The 23,282-nt window shown below is 55.8% G+C and overlaps 7 protein-coding genes across 7 annotated transcripts; 2 read left to right on the forward strand and 5 right to left on the reverse strand.

Annotated features, from left to right (window-relative positions):
* Positions 1–688: 688 nt before the first annotated feature.
* B0H18DRAFT_1118756 (uncharacterized protein) lies at positions 689–2,949 on the reverse strand (the record flags this gene model as incomplete). Its single annotated transcript, XM_048033835.1, has 7 exons — positions 689–715; positions 766–990; positions 1,045–1,467; positions 1,521–1,871; positions 1,925–2,480; positions 2,540–2,704; positions 2,759–2,949. The coding sequence occupies 7 exons, from the start codon at positions 2,947–2,949 to the stop codon at positions 689–691; spliced, it is 1,938 nt and encodes a 645-aa protein (XP_047893747.1).
* Positions 2,950–4,601: 1,652 nt separating this feature from the next.
* On the reverse strand, positions 4,602–6,502 carry B0H18DRAFT_1005066 (uncharacterized protein). The gene is made up of 7 exons (XM_048028535.1): positions 6,311–6,502; positions 5,958–6,240; positions 5,841–5,897; positions 5,731–5,787; positions 5,605–5,670; positions 5,480–5,548; positions 4,602–5,423 (listed from the first exon to the last, which is right to left on the reverse strand). Exons 2-7 carry the CDS (start codon positions 6,056–6,058, stop codon positions 4,853–4,855), a joined length of 921 nt encoding a protein of 306 aa, XP_047893748.1. The 5' UTR covers positions 6,059–6,240; positions 6,311–6,502; the 3' UTR covers positions 4,602–4,852.
* A 3,512-nt stretch (positions 6,503–10,014) lies between these two features.
* Positions 10,015–11,809, forward strand: B0H18DRAFT_329848 (uncharacterized protein). The gene is made up of 5 exons (XM_048037625.1): positions 10,015–10,341; positions 10,401–10,959; positions 11,012–11,362; positions 11,418–11,642; positions 11,696–11,809. The coding sequence occupies exons 1-5, from the start codon at positions 10,169–10,171 to the stop codon at positions 11,720–11,722; spliced, it is 1,335 nt and encodes a 444-aa protein (XP_047893749.1). The 5' UTR covers positions 10,015–10,168; the 3' UTR covers positions 11,723–11,809.
* A 1,423-nt stretch (positions 11,810–13,232) lies between these two features.
* B0H18DRAFT_1118759 (uncharacterized protein) lies at positions 13,233–14,187 on the forward strand (the record flags this gene model as incomplete). The annotated part of the gene is made up of 2 exons (XM_048033836.1): positions 13,233–13,252; positions 13,308–14,187. 2 exons carry the CDS (start codon positions 13,233–13,235, stop codon positions 14,185–14,187), a joined length of 900 nt encoding a protein of 299 aa, XP_047893750.1.
* A 668-nt stretch (positions 14,188–14,855) lies between these two features.
* B0H18DRAFT_329746 (uncharacterized protein) lies at positions 14,856–15,411 on the reverse strand. Its single transcript, XM_048037624.1, has one exon. The coding sequence runs from the start codon at positions 15,344–15,346 to the stop codon at positions 15,056–15,058; it is 291 nt and encodes a 96-aa protein (XP_047893751.1). The 5' UTR covers positions 15,347–15,411; the 3' UTR covers positions 14,856–15,055.
* Positions 15,412–15,569: 158 nt separating this feature from the next.
* Positions 15,570–16,468, reverse strand: B0H18DRAFT_1118760 (uncharacterized protein; the record flags this gene model as incomplete). The annotated part of the gene is made up of 2 exons (XM_048033837.1): positions 15,570–16,099; positions 16,156–16,468. 2 exons carry the CDS (start codon positions 16,466–16,468, stop codon positions 15,570–15,572), a joined length of 843 nt encoding a protein of 280 aa, XP_047893752.1.
* Positions 16,469–18,537: 2,069 nt separating this feature from the next.
* Positions 18,538–20,906, reverse strand: B0H18DRAFT_907845 (cytochrome P450 monooxygenase; the record flags this gene model as incomplete). The annotated part of the gene is made up of 10 exons (XM_048041519.1): positions 20,711–20,906; positions 20,550–20,653; positions 20,152–20,265; positions 19,983–20,088; positions 19,774–19,928; positions 19,485–19,714; positions 19,076–19,375; positions 18,937–19,023; positions 18,763–18,882; positions 18,538–18,706 (listed from the first exon to the last, which is right to left on the reverse strand). Exons 1-10 carry the CDS (start codon positions 20,883–20,885, stop codon positions 18,538–18,540), a joined length of 1,560 nt encoding a protein of 519 aa, XP_047893753.1. The 5' UTR covers positions 20,886–20,906.
* Between the last annotated feature and the right edge of the window lie 2,376 nt (positions 20,907–23,282).

A 23,282-nucleotide genomic window follows, 5' to 3' on the forward strand; every position in this document is an offset into this window, starting at 1 on the left:
GCGTCAATAGCACTGTTGGCGCTCTATTGAACCATCGTGGGCAGTAAGGGATCCTCACATTTTATTGGCGGACCGGTGTTCGGTCCTGGTCATGTACTGTAAGTGCATGCAGTGAAATGCTGTGCGCAATTCGAAAGATGTGAACAGAGTCAGATTTGTGCTCGGATCGGAGGATGATATAAGGGGGAGCGATACATCACTGTGATTGACTTTGATACATGGGTAATATCCCGCTGTCGAAACCACGTTCTCTGGACCGATGATACAAGGTTACAAGACGAACGATACCAGAGGAGATGAAGAAGGCCGTGAATAAGAGAAAAGGGTACACGAGCCGAGACCATGACACAAGACGAACCATGTCATACAAATCAAAATCCAAGGGTCCTTTCTGAGTCCATGCCAGTGTTCGGTTGCAGTACATTACTTTGCGAGAGAGGAAAAGATAGAAAAGGAGGAAAAGGGAAATGCGAGCCAGGCCTGAAGGATGCCCCCAACAGTCCTGACCCGCGCGATGAACGGCATGCCACGAACCCGCAGGGCATTACGGGTTCGCGACATGTCGGACATCAAGAAAGAAGTGGTGATACAAAAAGAACTTAAGACCGATACGAATAGATAGACGAATAATGATAGGGTGTGTGGCGTAGATGATTCGCCGTTGGTGGAGGGAGAACGCGGCGTGCGTCTAGTTCTCGGGCTCTGCAGATGGCCGCTGCGAGGCCGTCAGCAACGAGAAACATCAAAAGAGCCAAGACAGCTCACCTCCAACCGTCCGCCCTCAGCCCACATTGCACGAAGGTTCTGCTGCAGGATCTTCCGTCCCTCCTGTGCGTGTCGAAGGGCAGCGTCTTCACCCATCTTGTCGCGAAGCGCGCGCAGCTCGGCGTGGCGGTGGACCCGGCGCTTCCAGAGACCGAACATCTGTAGGCCAGGCTGTTGGCGGCGCAAGAGGCGCTTCGCGTATCTCATCGTGGTCTCAGGAACGTCCTGGAAGAGCAGATTCAGTATGAAAACGTGGAGCGAAAACAGAAGGATGCTCACCTCCTCAATGATAGACGCCATCGTGAGAGGTCCACTCGACGGACCGGGGCGGGCCTCCATCCCCGTCATCGCACTGAACGTACGAGGGCGAGTGGCCGAGCGAACTAGAGCGAGGGGCCCGTCCGGCAGGATGAGCAGAAGAGGAGGAAGAGCCAAGCGCGGCATCGGGGTGAAGTTCGCGAGGTCGTATGCGATCATCGGGCGAGGGCCACCCATCAACGCGTGATCCTGGGTAGCCGCCTTGCAAGGCTCACGAACAGTCTCCTGAATGGGAGCCTCGATAGGATCGACGTCCGCCTCGGTGGGCACTGGCTTGACGGCGGGACGGTGGAGGCGGCGCTTCGAGAGGCCGAGTAGCTGAAGGCCCGGCTGCTGGCGTCGCAGGAGGCGCTTCGCGTATCCCATCGTCGTAGCAGGCACGTCCTAATAAAAAGCAGCGTCAGCATCGACAACGGCAGAAGGAAAAGGCGACTGACCTCTTCAATGAGAGACACCATGTTTAAAGGTCCGCTCGACTTAGGAGCGGCGCGGCGTGCCTCCATGAACGTCATCGCGCTGAACGTGCGCGAACGGGTGGCCGAGCGAGGAATGGCGACAGGCGTGGGGACTGGACCGTCCCAGAAGACGACGAGCAAAGGCCGAAGAGCCAGACGTGGAGCGGGGGTGTAGTTCGCGAGGTCGTATGCAATGAGCGGACGAGGACCGCCGATGAGCGCGTGGTCCTGGCTGCTGGCCCTGCGAAGCTGCCGAATGGTCTTCCGAGTGAGGCCGGCCATGCGCTGGACGTGATCGTCAGCCGGCATTCCCTTGAGTGAAGCCATAAAGAGCTGTTGAAGACCTATGTCAGCCAAGTGCTGTGAAGAGGGGAGAACCAACTCACCATCGACGAATATAGGCTACGCATGACGAACCCGAACATGGCAGGCAACCCGAGGTGACCCACGAGCGAAGTCCGCCACGCCGTCCTAACAGGCTCGAGAGTAGCGACGGCGACGTACGCGATGACCATGGTGTAGAACAGGACAAGCGCGTGCGCTGTCCGACGAGAACCGGCGTGATGGCGATCCTGGAAGCCTTCGACGACCGAACGCGCGATGTTGACGGCGTACGGTGTCCCAGATGTGGAAACAGAGCTGCTATCTTCGATCTCGGATGGTGCTGGATTTCTCCGCGGTCGCTCAGCCCAGAGACAGGTCCTCAAGGTGTGCGGGACCCAAACGATGATGTCTCCGGGAGGCCGCACGATCAAATCCGTTGTCCAATCCGCGAGATCGAAGATAGGTGGCACGATGATGTCCGTCGTTGTGCTCCACTTGCGCACGTCTTCCTGGAAGCCGGTCAACAGGGCCGCATACGGGTCTCCTGGGTCGTCGACGAAGGCGTCAGGGAGGAGAGGAACCGGGTCGGTGTCTGTGGTGACTGGGATGAACCGCCGACTGCACCGAAGGACCATGATCAGCACCTGAATTTGGGACAACGAACGGGGGCGACGCACCTGGTGTCATACATGAACCAGGCCGCATCGGAGGCCATGTCACCTATGCCCCCGAAGACGCCCGTAAACGCCTCTCCAACCCCTCCATGTATGCTGTCGGAGACCATGTTGCCCATGCCTGCGAACGCATCTCCGACGATGCCTGTGAATCTGTCTCCGGCCCCACTGTGCATATCGTCAGTGACAGGCTAGTCATCGTCGTCGACAACGATCACGTACCTGAGCGAGCCGGATACATGGTCGAAGAAGGACTCGACCCTGTCGACCATGAGCGGGCAGGCAGTGCCGAGGCCAGATATCGGTTGTGCAGCGAGGCCCCCACCTCCGCCAAGTCGACAGTAGATGTACGACTTGGGGTTGAGGGCCAGTGCACCGGCGGTGACGAGGATCGCGCCGAGGTTGATGAACATGTTGATGTTGCTATGAGTAAGAATGCGAGTAGCTCGAAGGGCGAGGGACGCCTGGGGGAAGAATGGGGAGACATAGCGGTGCGGCCAGCCGTATTTATATGTTCGCGGGGAGGGTGTTGGGCGTTGTTTGTCGCATTAAACGGACTGTGTGCGTGACCGCCTCGGGACGCGTCGCGACGCGCGACGCGACCGACGCTTTCCTAATTCGGATGGCAGGGTCAGTTCGTTTTTTGTCAGGACGCTCCTTGTCTCCCTACCGCACCCACCCTGCACGGTCGTGCCTCTCCCCCCGCTCGTCTGCCTGGCCCCGAGAATCCCATCGTCGTGCAACGGCCTTCCGACAGCAGGAGGCATATGGGAGGTGTATTTTCTATATGCCCCACTTATTCGAAGTCGCCAACCTGGCTTGAAGAACGCATATGGTCAAGCGCATGACCCCCACGGCGTATTCCTCACCACATCGGCACCAAGACTCGTCATATGCGTGCCTGCTCGCGTATCTGCGAGTAGATGGTATAGCACAAAGATACGGAGCTATGAACTTCTGGGTACTCACCAACACTCTCCGCCCGGCCCTTCTGGACTTGAGCCGCATAACATCTGGACTTGGACTCCCAAAACGGCGTCGCGGGCCCTGTGCACTGTCTCGTACGTCATCCTGCCCGAGCACTGTGAGCTCTGTAACATGGCATATCCTGATAACAGCCTCAGGAATTCGCTCATTCTTCGGGTTAGGTACTGGGTCGGTGTCCTACGGGGAGGCAGTGAGTGTTCAAGTACATCGTGGAAGCAGACCTGCACGCCTCGGATGTACGGTAAAGATGCGATCTCAGGCGCTTCGCGGACGCAAAATCCGACCTTCGTCCGCCTTATCGCCGAGACCACCTTGCCGTCGGCTAATACCTTCCTCCCGCTCCTCCAGTGAGCATTCCCCAGGACCTCAGCTTTCGAGCTTCACCTTCTTTCACTCTACTGCCTCTTGAAACGCAACTTTGTCGCGGAAAAAATTGAGCAAGCTTCTTCGGATTCGATCATTGGAATCGACTCGGCCGAGCAAGCACCCATGTCCACTACCTGGGAGGCAGCGCAGTCATTGATTGCCTGTATACAGGCAGGGCAACAATGAACATTCAAGGACGCCTTCATGCATGGGGCTGCGTCTTTTATTGCTGACATCGGCCATCTGTGCATTGGCTAATACTAGTCTGCCGGGAAAGCTGCTCGGTGCTCATTCGGTCTCTTCTCTCCCGGGCCCCGTCCTCCGGATCTGAACGATATTATAACAGATACCAGACAAATCCAGCCTAGGATATGACCGGCCAGTGAGCATCTGTTAGTCTGCGTCCCGGCCTACCATAGTTGACTGTAGTCGAGGGCGATGAAGTGTGGGGAAAGAATGTGCCTACCGTTGTATGGCCACTCAGGCTCGCAGAGTATGTTTGCGGTGCAAGCGTATGACACCAGTCAATGAACGTATGATCAATTACGCAGGCTTAGCGTGCTACCAGAGACACTGTCCATGTACTAGTACATATCAAGAGGAGCATTGATGCAGCTGATACAGTATGGGAGACAGAGGGCGCTCGAGACAGCAGGACTTCTACCTAACAATACCTCAGAGAAAATTAACCGATAGTACCAAGACTGCGAATAAGGCATACAATGATACATTTAGCGGAAAGTAGCGATACAGAGGGCCTAGGTGAGTCATAACCAATTCGAATGGAAGAGAGGCGGTGATACTTTTTGGACATTTAGGGGGTATACTGTTGGTAGCGCCTGCGCCACGAAGATGGCATGGAAGGCGGGATGCCAATGCACACGGCAGTGCAAGAACATCGAGGAAGACCGATGGACCTGGCCCACCACCCTCCAAGCCGGGGAGAACGAAACAACCTCAACTTTACTTGTTAGGACGCTGAGGGCAATGGTCCCGTTTGTGCCGGGCAAGCGAGTCTGCCCGACCGATCACGTTGTGGCAGTATTCGCACTCCTGTGCGGTGCTCTTCAGGTGCACCGACGCGATATGCTTGGCAAAGCTCGCGGCGTCGAGCTCGCGGCCACATACATTCGCAGGACCGTCGTCCCACATGCATGTCCTGCGGTCCTTGTGAGACGTCCCGGATAGATCGCCGTGCCAATCGCGGAGGTGGCGCTTGATCCCAGCAGTGGAAATGTCATCCAGGAGAACGTTACAGCCAATCCAACGACATGGGATGCGAGGAACGGGATCCGCTGGTGGGAAGGGGATGGACTCCGGGACCGAGGGCATACCGGTAAGTTGGTACGGAGAAATGGAATGATAGCTCGAAGACGATGAGGACGCAGGGGACCCGGGCGAGGTTGCATAATGCGGGCTTTGAAAGGGCAGGGACATGTCCCGGTATTGATCGGCATATGTGGTCGGTGTGTAGGCAGTGTTATGATTGATGTTTGTGGCCCCGGCGTCTGACCAGTACGACGGAGGCGCTCGCCTGGAAGACAGTCGTTAGGCAGTGCTGCGAGTACCAGAGTATCCACTGTGACGTACGCAATTGCCCCCGGAATATGCGATGCAGCAGTCGAATACAACGTGTGCGCAGCCTCGGCACGCGGATACCTTCGTCAGCGGCGGTGGTCAGGCGCATGTCCACTTCATCCAGTATCGCGACTCACCGAGAGTCATACGTATTGCCATACGCAGCTGGGAATCCGTACGAATTTTGCGTCGCTTCACTGCCTCTAGATCCATCCGTGAGTTATGAACTGGAGGGGCAGTAAGATCCGACGAGAGTCACTCACTGAGTAAAAGGACGAGAATACGAGGCAGCCTCGCCGCCCGTTGATAGTGCGAGAGCACTAACAGTAGGTTCATGAGTTCTCGACGCACACGCAATGACACATGGACTTACGGTGGTAAGTGACGGGTATAATCGTTGGCGCCTCGCGTGCACGTAGGCACTGAATTGCTGGAGAAGAGCAGTTGTCAGTGCTGAAAGACGGGAAGTGTCGGGTGTTTGATGACGTACAGCGTCGACGGTGGTGTAGACCATCGTCCAGCGGTCGGTGGGTGAGCCATGCCGGCACGATTCGCATCCGGATGCTGGTGGTAATCCCGCTGGGAACTCATTTGCGAATGGCAGATACGGAACGAGTAGGGTTTGAAGCTTTGCCTTCCTTGAGAGTGGTCCTAGTGATGTGCCCTGTGGGAGGCAAGGGGGAGACAGGTGGAAAACCTGGTGGATGTCGAGGTTTATGAGGATTCGCATACCCAAGCAACTCGGCAGTTCTCGATATCGCAAGGTCAGCTGAAGGTAAGCTCAAGTCCACCGGGCGAGTTGATGCCACCGTGCTTAGAGGCGCATGTCGCTCACCGCCCTACAGCATGCATCATCAAGAAGACGCGGGCCCACAACAATGGTGGACTCTGCATCGCCTTCCCGTGTTCCGCAAAGAGGCATCGCTGTTTCCCGACGCGGATACCCACAAAATGGAAGTTGTTTCGGGTCGTATCAGTTCATATCTTGGCGATCATCAGTTGAAAGAGCAGCAAAACGATGTCGAGAATCCTACTAGGAACCTCATGACGCCCAGGGATGCATTGAAGCATGCCAACCAGTGGTACTCAGGCTCGTTCCCGCATATGGTGACCGTTGTCTACTGAAGGGCGGCATGTCAGTGTGCGTCTAATACGACAGCGCGCCGGAGTCACGGCGAGCTCAATGAGAATCTTAGGGTCACCAGGGTTTGATTAGCAGCAGTCAGCAGTCGGGAGGCTAGACAGACCTTCCAACGATGTATTCCACCCACATATTACGTGCCTCCACAGCCACAACACAGGTCTCAGCGAAGAATCCCACCAAGGCACTGCTTCTCTGTAATTCCCTTTGGACGCTTGAGGTCACGGTGTATCTCGATGTTCAGCTGAAGGACCTTGGAATGACCTACAAAGTCCTAACAGTGCTCTTCATTCAGCCACAAACCCATGGGAAGGAGACGTACGGGAGGTGATTGCGTTCTGCCAACTAGATTCGGATTATACGATCGGCGGCTTCGGACACGTGCGTACCACGTTCTCCTGCTGCGAAGTCAAAACGAAGGAGCACAGGAAGTCCATAGCCTCAGTCATCCCCATTTGGACACGCTTTTGTGTCCAAAATTATGAATGGACTCCAAGAGGTACTAAGAGTGTTTCATGGGCGGTGGTTATCTGTGGCACCGGGAATTGCGCGCGGAAATTATGCGCCGTAGTGGGTGCCTGGTTCGGCCAGCTCATGATACTGAATGTGGACGGCCTGAGCTGCGCCCTTTCATTTCGAGTTCGTTTTATATTCAATTATACTGATTAGCGAATAAATCAGCTACCATTCTGGCGTAGCAGAAGAAGATATATATTCTCACCAGCCCGACCCGGATATATTCCGTCGCTCCGAAGCCATTCACGCTATGTATCGTTCTAGCTCATCGCCGGTTTTCCCCACGTGGGTATCGGCGCTGTTTTCGAGATCGGGACATTTAGTATCCAGTGGGCTGGGGGTGTCACAACTGTGCCAGTGGAGACCTGAGTGCCTGACGATCAGATCATACGTACATTGGAGCTTGTAGGATGCTCGCGTGAGATCCGACCACCAAGGCGTACAGCAGCCGTCCCTGCATGGAAGTCTTTGTATTTTTAGTGTCGCATGTATATCACCTACGCGCCGTTTCCAAGTAGTTGACGGTTGATGTGCAACCATGATACCTCCGCTTATTCGCAAAACCGGTGGAAGGTCATCCAATAAGGAATGTAATAATTGGCACAGAAGACACGCCACGAAACGGAGTTACGCCACCAATGCTCCGTTCAGTGGCGCTTGCTTGAAGTAAATGGGTTTGAAATCAATGTGAGGAACGAAGAACTCACAGATAAGGCCTGGAGAGAGCAATTCATCATGTTCCGCCCCGTCGCAGATGGGCCACAACGCGATTGAATTCTCAATTGTCTGACAGGACACCTAGTAGAGAGTCCGGTCAATTTCTCATGGAGCGTTTCAGGATGCGATATGAACACGGTCATCTGCATACTGGGTCGACTTCAATGTGCTAAGCATTCCGCATGACGTGCTTCACGATCGATGGTGTTGTTCCATGACAACGTACGTGTCTGTCTTTTGTGCGTCGACAGATCTGCCACAGGGTCGTTCTGCTCTTGTACTGCAGGCGTCACGGAACAGTCCCGCACCGATGTGTGTCGAGCACGTCAGGAATGGCACAGCAGGCCAGCTTCCCTGACAAACCCATCGATGTCACTGTCGGTCAGGGGCAACACGAAAAAGCGGTGCTCACCACAATACAGTTACAAGGAATATTTGTACTGATTCGTGCCGTCAGATGGCCTCGCCATGATATGAGAATCAGGTACCAGACGGCCTTGCCCATCTAAGCACATTTGAGAACTGCCCTGACTGCCTGTCGCGCGCGTACATCCTGATCTTCTGAGCATCTATCTTGCTATTCGGCACTACGTTCGTGAAGCGCGCAGCCCTAAGTCCTAGAATGGGAGAAAAGCGCGGTACGCCGATTCACGGTTGCTACCGGAAAGCTGATGCTAACCGTCTCGACGGCCCGGATCCATGATGCCTGACCTTCCACCCCCTTCCCGCTTTACAGACTGTAAATCGCCCACATAAACGGTAATCGTTAGACGAACTTTCGCTTTCGCTTTGAGTCCGGCCAGTCGCTATGACGGGCTACAACTCGTGGTCCAGGCGCCAGACAGGAAGTGGGATAGAAAACCGTTTTGACTTCAAGAGTTACGTCTACCTCAGCGCCACTGCGTAATAAGTAGGGTCAGTAAGTAAGCCATACACACTCAAAGGCTCTGTGGTTTGGCCGACTTACGCATCACGGAGAAGTACGGTGTCGGGCGGACAGAAACACAGACGCAACAGGGTGGAGTCTTCTCCACTGTCGACCAAACACAGCGCAGGCCTCGTGACGACGACGGTAGGATGCACATGAGATGAGGTATGACAAGGGCTGCGATTCAGATGGACTTGGGCGAAACCTGGGCCAGGGCAAACAAGGACGAAGAGGAGGGAGGAGGAGCCAGGGCAACGTGGTCGGTTACTCGGAGATAAGGCGGAGGTCGTTTTGCATCCGCGAGGCGCTTGAGATCACATCTCTACTCATCGTTGGCGCTTGTCAAGCTTCGGTTGAAGGACTGGAACACTCACCTCTCTCTCGGATCCAACGTCTTGTGTACGTTCATGCCCCTACTAAAAGCTGAAGCATGGATGATAGCCCCCGAAGTATAGGGAAGGACTACCATTGGACACAGAGCCTGAGGCACCACTGGCAGTCTGGCACACTCGACTCCACTGTCCCACTTGCAGTAGTGCCGAACCCGAGTCCGAGGTATCGAGCGTTCGATACTGGTGAGCGTGTGCATCATGATCGCGTTGGGTGTGGTTTTCTTACTACTAAACAGTGTAGAAACGCCTTTCCAGCCGGGGATGCCCTAGTAACTTAGCTTCGACGGCCCATGGATGCCTCTCTAAGGCAGCCAGCGAGGTGGCATGAGTGTTTCCCGACAGATCGGTGCATATATGCGCTCTGTAGGTGAGTTGGCGACCCTTTTTGCGTGTAGCATCCCTCGTATACTTCTCCTGCGGTCGAGAGATCGTTGCACGACGACGGGACTTTCGCGGCGAGGCAGATGAGCGGCGAGAGAGGCACGGCCGTGCAGGAAGGGTGTGGTATGGGGACAAGGAGCGTCCTGACAAAAAACGAACCGACCCTGCCATCCGAATTAGGAAAGCGTCGGTCGCGTCGCCCGTCGGGACGCGTCCTGACGCGGTCACGCACACAGTCCGTTTAATGCGACAAACAACGCCCAACACCCTCCCCGAAAACATATAAATACACCTGGCCGCACCGCTATGTCTCCCCATCCAGCCCCGGCGTCCCTCTCAGCGTCCTCGCCCCTCGAGCTACTCGCATTCTCACTCATAGCAACATCAACATGTTCATCAACCTCGGCGCGATCCTCGTCACCGCCGGTGCACTGGCCCTCAACCCCAAGTCGTACATCTACTGTCGACTTGGCGGAGGTGGGGGCCTCGCTGCACAACCGATATCTGGCCTCGGCACTGCCTGCCCGCTCATGGTCGACAGGGTCGAGTCCTTCTTCGACCATGTATCCGGCTCGCTCAGGTACGTGATCGTTGTCGACGACGATGACTAGCCTGTCACTGACGATATGCACAGTGGGGCCGGAGACAGATTCACAGGCATCGTCGGAGATGCGTTCGCAGGCATGGGCAACATGGTCTCCGACAGCATACATGGAGGGGTTGGAGAGGCGTTTACGGGCGTCTTCGGGGGCATAGGTGACATGGCCTCCGATGCGGCCTGGTTCATGTATGACACCAGGTGCGTCGCCCCCGTTCGTTGTCCCAAATTCAGGTGCTGATCATGGTCCTTCGGTGCAGTCGGCGGTTCATCCCAGTCACCACTGCAGACGCCGACCCGGTTCCTCTCCTCCCTGACGCCTTCGTCGACGACCCAGGAGACCCGTATGCGGCCCTGTTGACCGGCTTCCAGGAAGACGTGCGCAAGTGGAGCACAACGACGGACATCATCGTACCACCTATCTTCGATCTCGCGGATTGGACAACGGATTTGATCGTGCGGCCTCCCGGAGACATCATCGTTTGGGTCCCGCAAACCTTGCGGACCTGTCTCTGGGCCGAGCGACCGCGGAGAAACACATCACCACCCGAGATCGAAGACAGCAGCTCTGCTTCCACATCTGAGACACCGTACGCCGTCAAGATCGCGCGTACGGTCGTCGAAGGCTTCCAGGATCGTCACCACGCCGGTTCTCGTCGGGCAGCTCACGCGCTTGTCCTGTTCTACACCGTGGTCATCGCGTATGTCGCCGTCGCTACTCTCGAACCTGTTAGGACGGCGTGGCGGACCTCACTCGTGGGTCACCTCGGGTTGCCTGCCATCTTTGGATTCGTCATGCGTAGCCTATATTCGTCGATGGTAAGTTGGTCCTTCTTTCATTAATGACACTCAACTAACCCGAGCCCTCTAGCTTTTTATGGCCTCGCTCAAGGGAATGCCGGCAGACGATCACGTCCAGCGCATGGCCGATCTCACTCGGCAGACCGTTCGTCAGCTTCGCAGGGCCGCTAGCCAGGACCACGCGCTCATCAGCGGTCCTCGTCCGCTCATTGCATACGACCTCGCGAACTACACCCCGGCTCCACGTCTAGCTCTTCGGCCTTTGCTCGTCGTCTTCCGGGACGGTCCAGTCCCTATACCTGTCGCTATCCCTCGCTCAGCCACTCGTTCGCGCACGTTCAGCGCGATGACGTTCATGGAGGCCCGCCAGGCAGCCCCTTCGGGTAGTGGACCTCTTACGATGACGTCTATCATAGAGGAGGTGAGCATCCTTCTGTTTTCGCTTCGCGTCGTTGATTCTGAAGATGCTCTGGCAGGACGTGCCTGCGACCACGATGAGATACGCAAAGCGCCTCTTGCGCCGCCAACAGCCTGGCCTTGAGCTGTTTGGCCTCTGGAAGCGCCGGGTCCACCGCCACGCCGAGCTGCGCGCGCTTCGCGACGAGATGGGTGAGGACACTGCCCTTCGGCACGCACAGGAGGGACGGAAGATCCTGCAGCAGAACCTAAGATCCATGTGGGCCGCTGGTGGACGGTTGGAGGTGAGCTGTGCTGGCCTTGTGGTTGTTAGTCTCCGTTGCTGACGGCCTCGTAGCGTGCATCTGTAGATTCCGTGCAGTAGACGCACAATACGTTCTCCACTCACCGCGGAGATCCATCGACTCGACACACCCTATCATTATACGTCTATCTATTCCGTGTTACCTTCGTACTGTATCATCACCCATTTCTTGATGTTCGACATGTCGTGAATTCGTAATGCCCTACGAGTTCGTGGCATGCCGTTCATCGCGGGTCAGGACTGTTGGGGGCATACTTCAGTCTTGATCCGCTTTTTTTTTCTCCTCATCATCTCTCTCGCCGATTGTTGTACTAGTACGGCAGCACTCACTCGGATAGTATCACCTCGTTTCTCGAATTTCGAGCCTTGATTTGTACGACTTATGTCTCTTAGCAGCATGGACTCGGCTAGTACCTTTGTTCGCAACATATCACATCTGGCTGGCAGATCATGTATCGTTCAAGTGAACCTTCTCTCGTCTTGTAGCATCTGCATCTCTTTCATCACTCGGCTTGGGCTGTCACATGGACACTACTTTGTGTGCCCATCATCACGATTATATTGGTCAGTGTAGAGTCATCAATCCATCTTGTACTTACTAGCAGTTTTCAGACTTGAGGTTCATTGTCTCGAGTCGCACTTTTCGGAACACTGTGACTTCAGTCACGGTCGGTGTATGAACGGGGACCAGCATTCGTCCAAAGCTCTCCATAGGCACGCACTAGTACTGCCTCGGTACTGTTGGCACGTGTTTCGCCTTGCATTCACCGTCTTCGGCAAGTAGCCCCAATGGAATTGAAAACGTTCATGTACACAGGTACCAGCTGGCTGGCAACGCTCGGTGCATCCGCTCGGCGCTATACTACAGTGTGTACCGCTTCTGTCATTACTATGCTTCCATCGCTTGCAATCATGTGTGGACGGGCGCGCTATACAGCATCCGATTCGTCACCTATTCTGCGCTGCATGATAGGTGTGTTATCGTGGACTCGCGTCTACACCCTCAACTAGTCTGTCGACCCTGGTTATTAGTCGAGGGCTAGCCCCTTGAAATCTGGCTCAAGAAACCAAGAGAATACCCTTCAAAGCAAGTACATGCGCAGTCCTTTCATTCTTTAGTCGATAATCCCAAGATTCACTCAGCCTGCCTGATCACTGCAGGTTGAGCTGCGCCGAATCTGACGACAAACCCGAGTCGATTGCAGCTACTGGCACTGCTGGCACTGCAACAAAAACCACTTCACTATACGCAGACAACGTAGTACCAGGCGTGAGTCCGGCTTGCTTCTTCCATTCAGGTCCGATCTCTCTGAGGTTTCCTAATAGCGATCTAAGCCCGCACATACCAGTCGATCGATTCGAGGGCTATACCAAGGCTATACGGTAGTCTATACGACCGCCCTCCCCCACTCAATAAGGTCGTGTTTAGGGTCTGCCTACGGGAGACTATTGGAGAGCTAGCAAACGGGATCCGACGCACTCTTGCGCGAAATCGCGACTCGGGCTCCGAGTCGTCCACTGACATCAGTCGCCCACGCTGCTGTTTCGTGGTACCTGGCATACCCGCACGATGGAAGCTGTTGAAGCGAGGTGAGTGCGGACATTGGATCACGGGAGGCAGGGCTCATGGAAGTGAGATCTTCAGCGGAACCGACACCAATGGAGACCTATCCGCCTCGAATTCACGGTTCCCCGTGGAGGTCTGGGAGAGGGTCATAGACTTCATAGCTATGACGTTGGGTCCAGACTACGTGAACATCAAACGAGACCCAAATTGGTCTACCTTGAGATCTTGCGCACTCGTATGCCGAGACTGGTACTATCTCACCCTGTACCATCTCTTCCAAGATATCCAACTCCGCGGCCGGAAGCAGCTCGTGGCGCTCTACAAAACGCTCCAGGAAAGGCCACACTTCCGCAAGGGCGTCCGACACGTCGCGATATCTGGTGCCTCACTTGCTGAACGCCGGCCGGTTCAGCACCTAGGGACATTTGCAGCCATGTTCGCGGGGAAGCTTCCGAACGCGTCGATCTTCGCCATCAAATACGCTCTATGGACCGTCGGTTCCGTGCCCATCAAAGGCATACGATGCCTGGCCGCATACCCCTCCGTCCACACTCTGTACATCGACAACGTCACCTTGTCGAGCGTCGCGCAGCTCGCCCATCTGGTGTCCGTGTTGCCGGGGCTAAGACGTCTATGGTGCAAAAAGGTCGACTGCTTGCAGGACAAGCCGGTCTCCCCAGCCACTTTCCCCCTGAACTGCTCTAGATTAGAGAGCCTTAGCGTGCGATGGGTCGCACCAGCAGTCGAAGACATGTTCGTGCGGATCGGCGAGGCTTGTCGAGTCCGTGATCTTACTATCGCGGTTGACGACGAGTCACGCCAATCCTCGGGCGCCAGCAGAAGTCAGACTCTGCTGGACACAAGCGCCGCGTCCTTGCAATGGATCCAGGTCTTTATCAATGTCGCGCCTTCCCTGAACAAGGACCTCGTCGATGCCGTGATAGGCAAGTCACACTGATGAACCCGAAAGCCCCTGATTAACTGGTGAGCGCATGTAGGGCAGCACTACAACTTATCACGCCACATAAACCTACAGCTATTGCGCATGGACTTGTGGCCTGACCATCACGGCGCAACTTGCGTCTCATCTATGCTGGCGCGCGTTACTTCGACGCGTTTGAGAGGATTATGCGTTGCATTCTGGCCTCGAGATGCCCGCGATGAAGAAGGGGACGGAGTCTTGACGGGACTGGAGGAGGGTGACGTGCTGACACGGCTAGACAATATTCTGCAGGAGACGCGCTTTTCTGCTGTTGTACCGTGCGGAATCTGTCTGTGCATCGTCGACCATATAACCGCCCCTAACGAACACGAATCGCAAACGCATTCAACGCGCAAGGAGTGGCAGGATCGGTGGGAAGACGTCGTCAGAAGGAAGATGCCAAAGTCGGACAGGCGGGGTATATTGACGTACGTGGCGCTCTAGGACGGGATTGCCAAAGGAGACTGACTGCCCTTCACAGTACACGACATGACTGGCAGGGCCTATGGGACTGGGACTGGAGCATCCCTAGAGGATCCAGCACGGCCACAGTGCAAGGGACTGCTCAAGGAGACACAGACAGAGGGTCGGGATGAAATTGGGTCCCAGTCGAGGTAGCATTGGCTGATTTCTCGAAGATTTGATCTATGTGGCTGCATGCAGTACTGATGCACGGAAAGCGGATACTTGCCACGCACTGTGTAGTAGAAAGGCGATACATTCATTCGTCAGGATCGGAGTACTTGTTATCATGCTCCACGTCCCGAAGCTAGCAGAGCTGCCATGAAGTGCAGCACTCGAGCACATCCCATAGAGGTCATCACAACGAAGCACATCACGTAACCTACTTGACGGCCGACCGGGAGATGTTGACGCACATGGAGTAGCCTAGCGCAGTGTTGACAGCGTGCAGAGCAAGGGCTTCGGCAAGGTGCCAAGCGGGGAGTCGCCACGATGAGTCGCATACTTGAGTCCAGGAAGCCAAGAGAATCGCGTAAGACCGCAGGACCAACATAACGAAGAGAACAAACAAGACAAGGCGAATCGAAGGCAAGGGAGAGAGACCGAGAACGAGACCGAGAGCACCAGCGGCCAGGCTCGTCGTACGATGTTTGAGAACCGCAGAACAGCGCATCCCCGCGACGTCCGACAAGCACGATGTAGAATCTACAGAGCCCGAAAGGTCCGCGTCAGCCCCAGCAGTCGCTGGTCACGCACACAAGCGAAGCCACTCACCAGCCGTTCACACTCTCGCGCCCTACTTGGACCCCGGCTCCGTCGCGCTGAGCGCCTCAGCGGCGGCGCCCAGGGCTGCGTCTCAGATCAAGTCCAAACTGCTGCCCGCCTAAACTTGGGGTTCAGACGAGCATGGGGAGGGGCTCCCGTCGGATCCTCGCGACAATCGACGCAGGCACCTCCGGGAAGTCAATTGCGCACGAGTTCGGCGTCGTCCATTTCCTAGTCGAAGGCGTTGTCCGTCTGTTAGACGAGGGGGACGGCGAAGGAGAGCGGAGCGAAGGCGAGCGTTGCGCGTACGCGCTAGCGGGGGAGAACATGCCCGAAACAGAGAACGATCCCATAGTCGGAGAGAGCGACGGCAAGCGGGGAGCCTCCGTCTGTGCGCGCGCTTTCGCGTTGGCCTCCGCCGCCTTCAGTGCCCATGAGGGCGCCCAGAAGTGTGCACCCGCTGCGCAAGCATTGCCGTGGCCACTGAAGGAGGGCGTGGCGAATGGGGTAGAGAGGGCTGCTGTGGGAGCGGGAGGAGGGGAGAGGTGCAGGAGACAAGGAAGGGGGGTGTAGGCTGGCTTTGGCGTCAGCGGGGGAGCGTATTGAGGCTTGGCAAACATGGCGCCGTCCAACTTCAGACCAGATGTGGGGCGTCCACGATCTAGCAAATGGAATTCGTCACGTAACTGCGCGCATACAGCGGCAAACGGAACTCACCATAGCTCCCTTTGCCGTCGCGGCGCAAGACGGACTTCATGAATGAAGACAGCTGCACTCGTCCCGGACCCTTCTCACCATCGTCTTCCAAGTCCTGTCCTGCCCGTCCATGCTTCGCACGCTCGATCCAGATGCAAATGACGACCACGCAGACGACGATCCAAGCCGCGATACCCATATCGATGAGCGGGTAGCTTGACTTTCCCGGTGTGAGTATGAATGCAGCATCTTCGGTTGCAGCTGCGGCCGAAGAGGTGGCGGGAGGAGTCGCGTAGGCATGGCCAGGATGGAAGGGGAGGGTGATGGGCGCCATAGTGCTTGATGCTGGATGTTTGTGCTTGAAGGAGAACCGGGTGCTCCAGCGGTGCGTATGCGGAGAGTGGTTCGGGTGAAGAGGGTGGGAAGGGAGGCTGGATGTCGACGTACTTGCATTCCTGACCGGGAGCTCAAGCAGCGAGGCCGCTGGGTTTCAGACTGCTGTGAACGCGACGCAGACGACATCGGAACGGGGTTGACGTGACGGGCTCAGGGCTGGATAGGACCACGCTGACCACCTCGTGAGCTGCTGAGCATAGTAACAACAGTGCTTACGGCTTACCTCGATAGTGAATCGATCAAGGCAAGCTCCCTGTGGCGAGGAAAGAGAAAGACGAGCTCCCGCATACAAGTGCTGGTGTGTTGCGCATCGCCGTCGTCTCTGGATCACGATGAATGACTGGACGAAAACACAGAGTGGGCGTCTGAGCGATATACAATGTACGTAAGCATGACTTCCTCCTTGCCAGCCACCGTGACTTGGTCTCGTCTTCACTCCTCCTGTGTGCGCAAGTCGACTCCCGCATATGCTCACTATCATGCGGATGGCTTGAGCTTGGGCAGCCGACGTCAAGGCCAAGGTCAGGTCTCGCTGGCCGATTCTTCCCACATACTGTCTTAAGTGTCTATTCAAGTCGATTCGGATTTGGCAACTTATATTGCATTCGCCGACTGCTACAAGGATGCTTGATAGGCCTCAGACTGTATCTGGTTCTTGTACAGAATTGCAGAAAACAATCTATCTCAGCGGTGTGAAGAAATTCGGCATGCGCTAGTTTCCCCAGGCCCCCTTCGCTGCGGCGACGAGGACCAAGGTACTCAGCCCGGGGACCAACGACAAGGTCCATGCCAGGATCGGGTCCCCAGCTCGCCCCACTGGCGGTCGGGGCCCGACCCCTACCCCGGGAAAAGAGGAAATACGTACCTACTCGGACGCCCGAAACCACGATGGTCGCCGCCCACTATGCGCTGCCGACCAACCACGTCAGCCTCGCCCACCATCCCAGGTATCATTTCAGACGACTCACGCGTCCATATTGCCACGACCGCCACACCACGCCGTACACTCGCACTGTGTCGCGCTCCCCGCCGGTGCATTGCCGGCGGTGCGTCCTCCATGGGCTCGCTGGAGCGCGACGAGGCCGACAGCCCGGACGCCCGGTTCGCGCGGGTGACTTCTGTCACCGCACGCCGTGCGGTTCCGCGCCCCTGCGGCCGTACTGGGCCAGTGGTAGCTTGCCGATCACCGCAGGGGCTTTGACTGTCGTATGGGCGTGCGAGGACGTACGTGGCTGCCCACCGTGCTTAGCTGGCGATGGCGAACATGGATGGTAAGCATACATTGTACCGATCGCTATGATTGCGTGCGTTGACTTACCCTCGGTGGGTCACTGAGTTGCTCCTCCGTGGCAGTGGCTCTAGCGTCGACGAGATATCCGCATCGGTCGTCTTGATGGCCGACGGTCTTGACTTGAGGTTGAAGTGGGGCCGAGCTTACCTTCGCATCAGATGAGAGAGGCCTAGAGATAGGAGGAGAAGGTGGGAGAAGCAGTCAGAGAAGGATGGGAGGAAAGAGCGCGTCCGGCAGAGCTTTTATATCCCCAGCCTCAGGTTGTTGCGTTCGTGACTGAGGACATTGCGCGTCAGCCTCCTGGTCAGCCTCTGCGTCAGTCTCGATCACTGGGCGACTCGGCTGGCACCTCAATAAGGTATACATGCTTTGCCTATTACCCTTCGTTTGCTACGCAACAATGAAGAACATTTTTGTACGGATACCGAGGCATACGCGTGTTTTGAAACGGGGATTGGACCGACGAGCTCGTCGAGCGCCATGTGCGCATCTCGCTCATCTCTCAGGACTTCAGGGATATGAAGCAAGGGAACGGACATGGAAGTCCTGTTCGAATTCGTAGTGGTAGGCGCGTTCCGTGAATTTTTGTGGTGGGTACTACATGGTAGTACCCAGAATACAACAGTCGTCCAGGCACATGTTCCCGACAGGACTTCACCATAAGAATAGGATGCACCGATAGTCCGCAATACAGGCAGCTGCGGTGGCAGCGTCCACTAGGTTGGCTTGTACAACGTAACACGCAACGGGAGTTGGCTGCCCTTCTCCAACGCATTACGGATGTATGGCCGCTGTACGATGGCGGATTTCTTGATGATATCTTCTGCGGGGAGCGCCAGTCCGAAGGTGAAGGATCGCACGAGGACGAAAAGCAGCGTCTTCATCCTGGGATAATATTGTCAATGGATGATGTATATGTGACACGGTCGCTGATAAGTCACTCCATGAGTGCGAATCGGTACCCGATGCACGCGTGTGGTCCGCCCAAGAACGTCATGAGGTTGCCCCACACCCCCGGGACAGACTGGGCCGCATCTGGCCGCATCTCCCATCTCTCGGGCCTAAGCAAGTAGTCAGCTCAGAGCGATGAGGAATGTCATGTATCTCGAACTCACCTGAATTCGGACGTGTCTTCTCCCCAGATAGCTTCGGACGTGTTGATAGTCTGGATAGGAATGATCACCTGCATGTCCTTCCGCATCCTGGGACACCGATCCATTGTCAAGCAACGACCATGCAAGATTAACCCATGACACCTGCCTAACGCAGTCTTGTACCCGCCCATGGCGGTCGTAGAAGGGCGTGCCGAACGGGATCACGTCGTCCTTGAGCGCCACCCGCACTGTGTGGCGCACAGGCGGGTGCACGCGGAGCGTCTCGCGCACTACCGCGTCGAGGTACGGCAGCGCGTTGAGTTCGTCCATGGACGGCGCCTCCGTTTCGACGGCGAGCAGTTCCTCGCGGAGCTTCTGCTGCACCTCTGGGACCTGGGCGAGCGCAAATAGACACCATGTCATTCCGTAGCTCGTCGTTTCGTGACCTGCGATCAGGAATCTGCGCCACATCAAAATCCCTGAGCGATGACGAATCGTAACGACCTACGTAGGCACCTCTGAGCGATGCGAGTCAGTGTTCAAGCTGCTAGCAGCCGATGGCACTACACTCACGGGCAAGTACGTCTTCGTCCGACAACCTTTGATGCTCTGGGATGTTGCTGTTCATGTTCGCCTTGATCAGCAAGGTGAGCAGGTCGCGACTGCCTAGCACTTCGCTCCACTCCTTTCCGCTCGACATTGCCTTCACGACATCTGCCTTCTTCTCTCGGATGAGTTGCATCCCGACCCGCCGCGTCACTTCCTGAGAAGCGTCCCTAAGCCGTGAGAATTCGCCAGGCTACGACATGGCACCAAGGATTGTTAGATCCTGAACACATGGAGGATTGACGAACGTACCAAATATCGCGACAGCGGTACCATATGATGGAGCAGCAAGGTGTAAACGGTGCCGCGTCCTCCTCCTGTGAGGGCTCCGAACACCGAAGTGAAGGCAGCATTGAGCTCGTTGGGTTTGCCGCTCTCGTCAAGCGAGTTGAGCGGGTAGTTGAAGCCTATGAGCGGTGACCGGTCAGCGACGAGACGCTTCGGGGCTACGTCGTACGAACCTGCGAGCCCGATCATATCGAGAGCCGTCTTGCTCATGTCGGATGCCACATCTATAGTGACGGCGTCTTGTGACATTAGTGTCCGGGCCTTCCAGACGTTCTTGAGCTAGAGGATCGAGGTGTATTTAGCTGGGATGTCACAGTCTGTGATCATGATCATTGAACTCACTTCGTGCGCTTTCTCCACAAATATGCTTTCCAGTTCCCGTATTTGTGCAGGCCAGAATGCAGGATTCTGTGGAAAGGGACATAAGGAAGCTCCTGAAACGCACATACGGACGCTCTCACCATGATACGCCTCTGGTGCAATGCCATACGTCAGCTCGAGCAAACACACTGTCAACTGTCATGGCTTACCTGTTGACGGTGCTGGTCCCCTTGTTGAACGATGATGATGATGATGAACTCAGGATTTATTAACCGCAACAAGCAAACAACCCTTGTTGAACGAGTCAGTGTTGCAAAATGAAAGTAGTCGCTTATATGCTTACCCTCCACGATGAGCAGACCTGCGAAGGGCATGAATGACCTGTAAAACGGATCCTCGCGACTACAACATACCATGACCAAAAATTTGCCTAACATGAACGCGACCGTACCGGGCTTCGGATAGTTGCTCGAATGGGTAAGTACGTGGTTCAGAGCCTTGGCGTCCAGTGTGTAGAGCGCGTCTGCCTGTCGTCAAAGAGAGTTGGTGAAGGCAAGTCGAGTCTAATAACGAGAATTACGCACACAGAACCAGCCTTTGAACTTAAATGTCGGGCCGTACGTGGCAATCCAGGCAGCATCGTCTACCTGCCATCGATGGATGTTGCCAGACAGCCAACTTGTTGCGGCCGGACCTCGTAGGTGCCGGATGCTCGATCTGTACGGTATTGTCAATATGACGGCTATCTTCCACATCACATATGCGAGCGCGGCCGCGGGAAGGTACAGAAGTAGTTGCGACGTCGTAACGGCCGAAGCCATATTTCTAGGGAGTATGAAGGGCGTCGGGAGGCACCTCTGGGTGGGATGTGGTACTCCTGGGTGAGATGTGGTCAGTGACGTCGCTCCCCACAATAGAGACCAGGAGATCGCTTTGTATCTAAGTGACTTTCCCATTGGTGCATAGTAGAGAAGGAGGACGCACCAGCAAATAGGAGTGGTGGGATGCCTTCAAGCTAGCTGTTGTCGAACTTGACCTGGTCTCGGATACATGGCATGTACTTAAGTAGGACACGGCAATGGTACATCACATCGGGCGAAGTACCGCATACACTCAGGCGCACACATCGCATGTTGAAACAAAAGTGTTGCAGTGTACTCGATACGAGGTTCAACTCACAGTATGTCAACCTCGAATTGATGGTCACGGTGGCACCGTTCTCCCAACGTTCTCCGACCTCTGAGTCGGGTGGCGCACGCGGCTATCTTAGGACAAAACACTCTGACCGTGACAAAACACTTTGTGCAAAGCGTCTGCATGTCACTTATAACTTACAAAGGAGGTTGAAGAGGGTCTGCCTAGGGGAGACTAATTAGTAGGTATGGCGGTGCCAGCGTCACTGCTTGACTCACTGCATCTATCCTTCTACCGGCCCGGCGGTTCCAGCTCATACTGCGATAAGGCTGTCGCTGTAAGTTCAAAACACAGGCTGACGTTTGAACTTTGGACTGACTGTAACCTTTCCAGAGATGTGACGTACCGGAAGATGACCCGCTGAGTGCGCCAGCTGAAATACCGACATCCCGGGCTAACGTCATCCCACCCCGCGAATCACGTATGCATGCTACGAGTACAACTTACGAACCACAGTCGCATCACATCCTGGTCCATCGATCCAAAAGTTCACTGTCCATTTGCGAGGATGCGACGAACGACTGGTCTTCATAACAAACATGGTGTAGCACACATCGAGCAGCAATCCGAACAGAGAGGACTGACAGGGAGCACAATTCCTCGAACGATGTCGAGCGCGGGCCGGATATCACGCAAGGTTGTCGGAGAGGAACAGGCAGCGCGCAACGGTAAGGTGATTACACAAAGTGAAGGTAGCGCGAATAAGCGGGGGCGATACGCCGAGGCGGAGGAAGGTGAAAACGTCCAGGAGCGATATCCAACGAGAAGGCGAAGAGAGCGGAGCGCGGGATTAGGCAGAGTGCAACGGTCGAAGTAATAAAAGAGGTGATAGATGGACCATTATGAGAAACTAAAATTGTTCAGGCATCTATTCATACATTATAAAAGCGTACTCACCGAGTGTAATATGACCTACACCGTACAAGACCGGTCAACGACTCAGACGCGATCAAAGAAGCCGGTGACAACAGGTTGAGGAACAGCCACGACATTTTTCCCGGCGAGCGTCCGACCTTCGAGTTCGAGATAACATTCGGGCTGAGGGAACGGATGCCATTGGTCATCGTGAGCGACTCGCAGCTCGATCCAAAGCGCGCCTGCAGGTCCGCAAAGGCGGCGTCCAGCCGGTAGCGCGCCATCACGAGGTCCTGCTCTGAGTACGTCGCCGGGTTGCAGCACACTGAGTTCGGAGTGTGGCTGCGGCCGTGAGTCGACTTCAAGTACAGCGCGGATGAGGGAGAGCATTTGAGTGGAGCAGGCGATGTCCTCGCTGGGACATAGGGAAGCTTTACCTGAGAACGAGAGTGTTGGACGGTGAGAGGCGGGAAGTCCGGAAAGGAGAGTAGTGGGGCCGAAGGGGCGTATGGGACTGTGGGCTGGTAGGCGACCCAGTCGGTCTGGCAAGGAGGAAGCGGGGTTGACGTCAGACTGTGAATTATGCATGCGGAAGCGCGCACCTCGAGGGCTTGCTGGTGAGCGTTGGGCTAGCTTCGACACTTGACGGCTGCGTCAGGACACGCCAATCCGCGTCTCCAGGCTGGGCCGAGCCTTGCATTTTCGAGATCGGCCACCCAGTCTACGTCACAGTTACGCGGCGTGAGGCAAATATATGCAGTATACCATGCGAACACCAACGCAAGGAGCGCCGCAGCGAAGAGGATGGCAAGGCCAATGCTTTTACTAGCGTCGAGCATGAAATCCCGCGCGGAGAGAGTGTCTCCAGGGTAAGTGGAGCGAGGCCTAGGACACGAGTTATAACAGTTAGCAGTAGCGACGAGGAAGGGAGGACATGTGCAAGCTAAGTTTTGCATCATGTTGTGTCTATACATGGCTACCACAAGAGACGAGACTCAACATTGTCCAACCCGAGTCGTGGCGTCGTGGCGCGGCCCTTCAAGCTTGATATGTCAGACTTAATAACAGTTAGCACGCACTCGTCCGAGTTGCAGTGCGCGCAT

The sequence above is a fragment of the Fomitopsis serialis genome, assembly GCF_022376445.1.
Source record: "Fomitopsis serialis strain Sig1Antser10 chromosome Unknown B0H18scaffold_30, whole genome shotgun sequence".
Lineage (NCBI taxonomy): Eukaryota > Fungi > Basidiomycota > Agaricomycetes > Polyporales > Fomitopsidaceae > Fomitopsis > Fomitopsis serialis.

What these genes read in the sequence shown, in the direction of transcription:
- B0H18DRAFT_1005066 (XM_048028535.1), bottom strand. Translation starts at nt 6,058, where the DNA reads ATGAGTTCCCAGCGGGATTACCACCAGCATCCGGATGCGAATCGTGCC. An exon ending in TCTACACCACCGTCGACGCT is followed by an intron (nt 5,898 to 5,957) that starts GTACGTCATCAA and finishes GCTCTTCTCCAG; the next exon opens with CAATTCAGTGCCTACGTGCA. An exon ending in GGCAATACGTATGACTCTCG is followed by an intron (nt 5,549 to 5,604) that starts GTGAGTCGCGAT and finishes CCGCTGACGAAG; the next exon opens with GTATCCGCGTGCCGAGGCTG.
- B0H18DRAFT_329848 (XM_048037625.1), top strand. Translation starts at nt 10,169, where the DNA reads ATGCACAGTGGGGCCGGAGACAGATTCACAGGCATCGTCGGAGATGCG. An exon ending in TGGTTCATGTATGACACCAG is followed by an intron (nt 10,342 to 10,400) that starts GTGCGTCGCCCC and finishes CCTTCGGTGCAG; the next exon opens with TCGGCGGTTCATCCCAGTCA. An exon ending in GTAGCCTATATTCGTCGATG is followed by an intron (nt 10,960 to 11,011) that starts GTAAGTTGGTCC and finishes CGAGCCCTCTAG; the next exon opens with CTTTTTATGGCCTCGCTCAA.
- B0H18DRAFT_329746 (XM_048037624.1), bottom strand. Translation starts at nt 15,346, where the DNA reads ATGCGCTGTTCTGCGGTTCTCAAACATCGTACGACGAGCCTGGCCGCT.